This window comes from Lolium perenne, chromosome 6, assembly GCF_019359855.2.
Source record: "Lolium perenne isolate Kyuss_39 chromosome 6, Kyuss_2.0, whole genome shotgun sequence".
NCBI classification, from domain to species: Eukaryota; Viridiplantae; Streptophyta; class Magnoliopsida; order Poales; family Poaceae; genus Lolium; species Lolium perenne.
In genome coordinates, this window is record NC_067249.2 from 186,196,855 (window position 1) to 186,204,260 (window position 7,406).

The window sequence follows — 7,406 nt, forward strand, 5'->3', positions numbered from 1 at the left end:
ATCTACTTTTGAAGATCTCGACGCAAGGATCTCAAAAGTGAAAACGATTCACAATTTGGACTTACGGTTCTCAAGATATTTCATTTTGAAAAACCAAATCTAGAAGAAAAAGGGAAAAACTGACACAATCCAGTCTTCTCTCTCCTCCTCCATCCCCACCTTGCTTTCCCTTGCGACACGTGTCGAGTAGGGATACCACTTCCCAGGGATTTTCTGTTGATTACCGTTTACGAACTGTAACTAGACGACCTAGTCTTTAGGCACGATCCTGATCCCTCGCCACGCACGCCCCTGCGTGGGTCTCTACGTGTGCACCTTCTCCCTCCTCTACTGCATATATCTGTACCTTTGGTGACTAACTGAATACAACGAACACTCGATTCTACTCGTCTTCTTGGTATCAGAGCCCAGGCTCAACAATGGCCGAGGCTTCTTCCTCGTCCTCGGCAACCCTAACCACCTCCGTTGTCCCTGCGATCAACCCCTTAGACCCCAACCTATTTACTCCAACTCAACAGCGGTCCGCGATGCCCAGGGCTCCGGCAACACCGCAACACTCAGATGCGCTCAACCTGAACGGCTTCGCCGACTCCCTCTCCGTCGGCCCCAATTCCGGCGGATCACCCAACTTCCCTGCCATGACATACCCTGTCTTTCACCCACCCGCCTCTCACCCTCTCCTCAACATACACATCTCCAATTACATCAAATTTCAGGTGTCCACCTCCGGCACGAACTACTCCAAGTGGCGGCAGGTCATCACTTTCCTCCTCAACATGTACAAGGCGGCCGACCACATCACCGAGGGCGCCGCTCCCGCCGTGCCCGACGACACCTGGCTGGCGGTCGACATCCACATCTCGTTGTGGTTCATGACCACCCTCGCCGACGATCTGCACCGCCTCGTCCAAAGCCCCGACGGCCGGGCATGCTCTACGTGGCTGCGCCTCGAACGCCTCTTCAACAACCAGAGCGCGTCCCGCTACCTCTACCTCATCAAGGCCTTCCACAACTGCCCCCGCGGTGACCTCTCGGCTTCCAACTACGCCAGCCTTGCCGATGATCTGGCTGCCATCGGTCGGCCCGTCGACGATCGCGACCTTGCGCTGGCCTTCATCGATGGCATGCGCAGCAAGTTCCCTCTTCAGGCTGAGATCCTCAAGAACATTCCCCCGCTGCCGTCATTCGCCGACGCCTGCTCCCGCCTACAACTCGCCGAGATCTCCGACGACGCCCAGTAGCACGACGCCAGCGCTCAGGCCATGGCCGTCCACGGCGGCGGTCGCGGTGCACCACCACCATACCGGCCCCCCGGCGTCAGCCCCAATTATCGTGGTCGGAACCCGATCCCTGGCTTCATCCACCCCAACCAGCAGCAGGGCGGAAGCTCCTCGTCCGGCGGCGCCGGCCGTGGACGCGGGCGCGGTGGCCCACCCGATGGACGCGCCGATTACGACGGTGGGCGCAGTGCTGCCCAACAACCGTGGCTTGGCTACTTCGCTCCCATGGGGGCGCCGTTCCCGACTCACGTGCCGTGGGTCCCGCCCAACTCATCGTCCGTGCTTGGCTCTCGCCCCGGCGCTCCCACTCAGGCCTACACCATCATGTACGCGCCGGCCACGCCACCACCGGCGCCCTCTCCGTACCAACCACCTGGCCCGCCGCAGCTTGCTGTTGCCGCACCGACAATGTACCAGGCACCCATGCACCAGCAGCACCCGCCTCCAGTGTCGCAGCCGTACGTGCCGCCATCATGGGATCTCAACACCATGCAGCAATCAGCGCCAAGCTACGGCTCCGCCTTTCCCACTCAGGCTGGCGAATGGGTGATGGATTCCGGTGCCACCTCTCATGTTACAGGTAATCAAGGTACTTTAACCTCGTCTCGTTCCTTATTAGGCCTCAATTCTCAGCATATCGTAGTTGGCAATGGCTCTCGTCTCCCTGTAGTTGCTACCGGTACTGCCCAGCTCACCTCTCGCCCCTTCTACCTTCATGACGTCCTTGTCTCTCCACATATTGTCCAAAACCTCATTAGTACTCGCCGTTTTGTTCGCGATAATCAATGTTTTGTCGAGTTTGATCCCTTTGGTTTTTCCTTGAAGGATCTGGCAACCCGTCAAGTTCTTCGTCGGTCCAATAGCTCGGGCGACTTATACCCGTTCTTCGGCGACACCGGCGACTCTCCCTCAACGGCTTACTCCATCACCAGCGACTTGTGGCATAGGAGACTCGGCCATCCAACCTCATCGGCATTAGCACATTTACCCCTCGAATTTCTTTCTCAATGTAATAAACATGCACCGACACCTTCGTTGTGTGATGCTTGTCAATTAGGAAAACACACTAGGTTGCCCTTTTCTCAATCCCATTCTCGTGCTTCTTCCCCTTTTGATTTGATACATTGTGACCTGTGGACCTCTCCAATAATTAGTTGTTCTGGCTATAAATACTATCTTGTTGTCCTAGATGACTTCTCCCATTTCTCTTGAATTTCTCCCTTGCACGCTAAGTCAGACACATGTGCCACATTATTACGCTTCTTCTCCTTTATCACCACCCAATACCACACCACTCTCCGCTGCTTACAATGTGACAACGGTGGCGAATTTCTCTCCATCGAGCTTCGCGCGTTTCTCTCCACACACAGCATTTCCTTGCGCCTGTCTTGCCCCTATACATCTGCCCAAAACGGTCGCGCTGAACGGATGATAAGAACCACAAATGATGTAGTCCGGACCCTTCTTTTTCAAGCCAACATGCCCCCCATCTTCTGGGTTGAAGCCCTCCACACCACTAACCACCTCTTAAACATACGTCCATCCTGTGCCATTGGTCACTTCACACCCTACTTCCTCCTCCACGGCGTCCATCCAACCTACGATCATCTTCGCACCTTTGGTTGCCTCTGTTTCCCCAACCTCACTCCCACGACTCCACACAAACTATCTCCTCGCTCAGCTCGCTGCATCCTTTTAGGTTACCCTCGTGAGCACAAAGGATACCGGTGCTTTGATCTCAACACGCGCCGCGTTATTGTTTCTCGCCATGTCACTTTCGACGAGAATATTTTTCCCTACCGCCAACACACACAGTCACCCTCACCATCCACCGCCGCAGACGATCATGCTCCCCCTCCACCGATCCCCATACGATCCGATCTGCTCCCTCTCCGTACCTGCGCCCCATCATTACCAACCTCGGCAGCCTCGAAACCCAATCCCCACCCGCCACGCACCCACCTGCACCCGCTGCTCCCGTCCCCACTCCCTACCCTGTCCACTACCATCCGGAGCAGCCCCATCACACCAACCCCACCCTCCGCATCCTCCTCGAGCGACGAACCTTTCCCGCCCAACCCTGTCTCCCTCACTCCGACATCAGCCACCCATTATGCTCCGCGTCCCCCTTCTCCCAGCCCACCGCCACGGCCTGTTCGCTCTGTTCCCATAGAGCCACCCAATAACGCACACCAAATGCGCACCAGGGGCAAAGCCGTGTACTCCATGCCACGGCAACAATTCACCTTGACCACCTCTGTCGCCACCTCACCCATCCCCACCTCGTACCGTGCAGCTCTCAAAGACATCCATTGGCACGATGCTATGCGTGACGAATTTGATGCTTTAATTCAGAATGACACTTGGTCTCTAGTGCCTTGTCCTGCAGGTGTTAATGTGGTCACTGGAAAACTTCATCCCGATGGCTCCTTGGCGCGGTACAAGGCACGTTGGGTTCTCCATGGCTTCACTCAAAAAGAAGGTGTGGACTATGCTGAGACGTTTAGCCCGGTGGTGAAACCAGCGACCATTCGCGTGGTCCTCAGCATTGCTGCCTCCAAATCATGGCCTATTCATCAGCTGGACGTGAAGAACGCCTTTTTGCACGGTGAACTAGCTGAGACAGTCTACTGCACTCAACCATCCGGCTTCGTCGATTCCACCCACCCCACACATGTGTGCAAACTCCGCAAATCCCTCTACGGCCTCAAACAGGCGCCCCGGACCTGGTTCCTCCGCTTCACCACCTACCTCCATACTCTCGGCTTCCACTCCTCCAAAAGTGACTCCTCCCTCTTCATCCTCCACACACCACACACCACGGCCTACCTCCTACTTTACGTGGATGATATTATCCTCACCGCTAGCACCACCACAACTCTTAACACCATTGTCGAGTCACTCCACCGAGAGTTCGCCATGAGTGATCTGGGTGCCCTTCACCACTTCCTCGGCGTCAATGTCCACCGCACACCTCAGGGGCTGTTCTTGTCTCAACACCAATACACTCTTGAGCTTCTGGAGCGTGCCAACATGAGCAACTGCAACCCCATTCCCACTCCCCTCGACACCAAGACAAAACTGTCCAGCACCGATGGGCTCCCCGTTGCCGATCCGTGCCAGTACCGCAGCCTCGCTGGTGCGTTGCAATACTTGACACTGACGCGCCCTGACCTCTCTCATGCGGTGCAGCAAGTGTGTCTGTTCATGCACGACCCCCGGGAAGCTCATCTTCAGCTCATCAAGCGAATCTTGCGGTACATCAAAGCAACTGCTCACCTTGGTCTGCAGTTTCATGTTGGTTCTTCCACGCACCTGGTGGCGTACTCCGATGCCGACTGGGCCGGCTGCCCCGACACCTGTCGCTCGACATCTGGGTTCTGTGTCTTCCTCGGAACCAACTTGGTCTCCTGGTCCTCCAAACGACAGCATACAGTATCTCGATCAAGTGCGGAAGCGGAGTATCGAGCCGTGGCAAATTGCGTCGCTGAGTCTGTGTGGCTCCGTCAACTCCTAACTGAACTACATCAACCTGTCACACGAGCAACGGTTGTCTACTGCAACAACATCAGCGCCACCTACCTCTCCACCAACCCTGTTCAACATCAGCGGACAAAACACGTGGAAATTGATCTGCACTTCGCTCGTGATCGCGTTGCTCTCGGTGAAGCTCGAGTACTTCATGTACCAACGAGTTCCCAATACGCAGACATATTCACCAAAGGTTTGCCCACTTCAGTCTTCCAAGACTTCAGAACCAGTCTCAACGTCTTGCCAGATCGAGTTGCGACTGCCGGGGGTGTTGATTACCGTTTACCAACTGTAACTAGACGACCTATTCTTTAGGCACGATCCTGATCCCTCGCCACGCACGCCCCTGCGTGGGTCTCTACGTGTGCACCTTCTCCCTCCTCTACTGCATATATCTGTACCTTTGGTGACTAACTGAATACAACGAACACTCGATTCTACTCGTCTTCTTTTTCTGGCACCAGAGCGCGCCATTTGTCGCATGCGGAACGAGTTGTCTTCCCTTCGCAAATGTCGGCTTTTTTTTTGACGATTTCCGTACTTAGATTACCTTTCTTGATTCATTTGGGCTTTCATGCTCAGCTACATACCTTTCCTATTTTTGATTCATTTGGGCTTTCATTCATCTTCAGCTCATAGGGCCCGTGAAACACACGCAAACTCGAAAAGGTTTGGATCGATTTATTTGCACGTGCAACTCGACGGCCACACGCTCGCATGCACCGGCACCAGATGATCTCGGAGCAATTAAATTATGAAATCCCATGCACGTCACCATAGTCAGGGTAGATGTCGCGAACAATGATCAATGCGCGTAGTACTTCTCACTCTCAGACTTGCAGCACGTAAGCACGTTACGGTATGGCCGGCCACGGCCAGTTGGCCACTTCACATCGCTTACAAATAAAAATATTACTGCGTGACCAACGTGCTTAGTTGTATATGAGTATTTGTTTATCATCCTATTCTCGCCCATCTCGATCTGGTCCAAACCATCATCAGTGAGGTCATTATCTGGCATGTAGTCATCTAATGACGTTTTGTTATATTTTGTGTATGCCTCAGCTGCCACAAAGGCATATTTCTGTCCTCAATCGAGATGCATGCAGCATGCACTCAGGGACGGAGCTTCCTTAGAAGCGATGGTATCAGCTGACACTAGTAGATACTAGCAAAACCTTCACTAATTACTATTAAATATTATAAATTTACAGAGTAAGACACCACTGAAAAAGAGAGGAAATTAATAGAGATGACACTGGTGCCAAAATATCCTAGCTTCGTCCCTGCATGCACTATGCACTATGTACTGTTCATTGAAGCGTCCCAAAAATGACAACCTCCAGTCCCACACCACAGAAAAGCGTCACCAGTGTTTGCCAACCCAAAACGAGATGCAGGAGTTGTTCGATTTATATGGGTTGTGTTCCATGTTGCCAACTAATATAGGCCCCATCAACGACGTTATATTGGACAACAACCTTACATTGTTAGTTCAGATAGCGTTTGCCTAGTTTGTAAGATAACCTTTTCTACCCTCGTAGTAAGTGAGAAGAGAAGAATTTCATGCGCACTCCTTCTATCGCCACGCCACACACTCCACACTAGGAGATAAGACATAGAGTTGATAGTTCTCCTCTCCCTTCTCAGTTTCTTTTGCTGCGCCACCCTAGGCTCCCTCATTTTAGCGACTGCGTGTACGGTCGTCCGGGAGAGAAAACTCCCGAAACTCCCTTGTCGAGATCATGTGTTAGGAGATGAGCAATGAGGTCTTTGGGGAGCACCTCAGCGCAACTGATCACCTCCGTTCATCTACATTGTCACCGATCATGCACCTTCTTCCTTGACAGATCCGGGAATTCAACAACATCATGAGCGACAACAAAAGCAATGACCATGGCGATCCTGCGGTGGAGACCTTCCTGGCCAAGATGTGTGTGCTACTCTTATCTCTCTATTTACTACTAGTTGTTCTTTTTGCAGATATGCTAGATGTGTTGGCCTAGCTGATCTGCTAGCGCACATGTGATGTTGATTTTGATAATTAAACTTGTTCGAAAATTCTATATCTTCTTCCATTTTTACAATTATTGTGGTGATTAATTTAAATAAACCATGATGCAGATCATGGAACAAGGGAAGTATTAGACACCGCATGACATCAGAATTCAGTGCCGCGAGCATGAATCACGTGGCATTATGGCCGTGTCCATAGTCCGGGTGTGAAGCCATGGCGCACACTGCTACGTTAACATATTTGTACGCATGATCAAAGAGACAACGATAGGAAAAGCGCAGTTCTAATGTATTATAACCGAGTCAAAGAACTTTGTTGTCAAAGGAAAAAAAAGAGAAAACGAGCTAGATATGGATTGTGGTCTGTGGAGATATCGGTCACCAAATAAGTTAGTGGCAGGGACGCTGGGTAAACCCGCATGCAAATCCTGCTTGTCCGTTTCTTCCATGGCATGACGTTTCCACGAATCACGGCTCGACGTCCTAGTCGATCCCGGCCGGTACGTAAAGCACAAAATTAGTGTACGTCGGGGCAAATTGACAACCGCGCCTGCTCGCACCATATCGGTCACGTAGGAT

At 52.5% G+C, this 7,406-nt stretch overlaps 1 protein-coding gene across 1 annotated transcript; it reads left to right on the forward strand.

Annotated features, from left to right (window-relative positions):
- Positions 1–527: 527 nt before the first annotated feature.
- LOC139832575 (uncharacterized) lies at positions 528–1,241 on the forward strand. The gene has a single exon (XM_071822361.1). It carries the CDS (start codon positions 528–530, stop codon positions 1,239–1,241), a length of 714 nt encoding a protein of 237 aa, XP_071678462.1.
- The last annotated feature ends 6,165 nt before the right edge of the window (positions 1,242–7,406 follow it).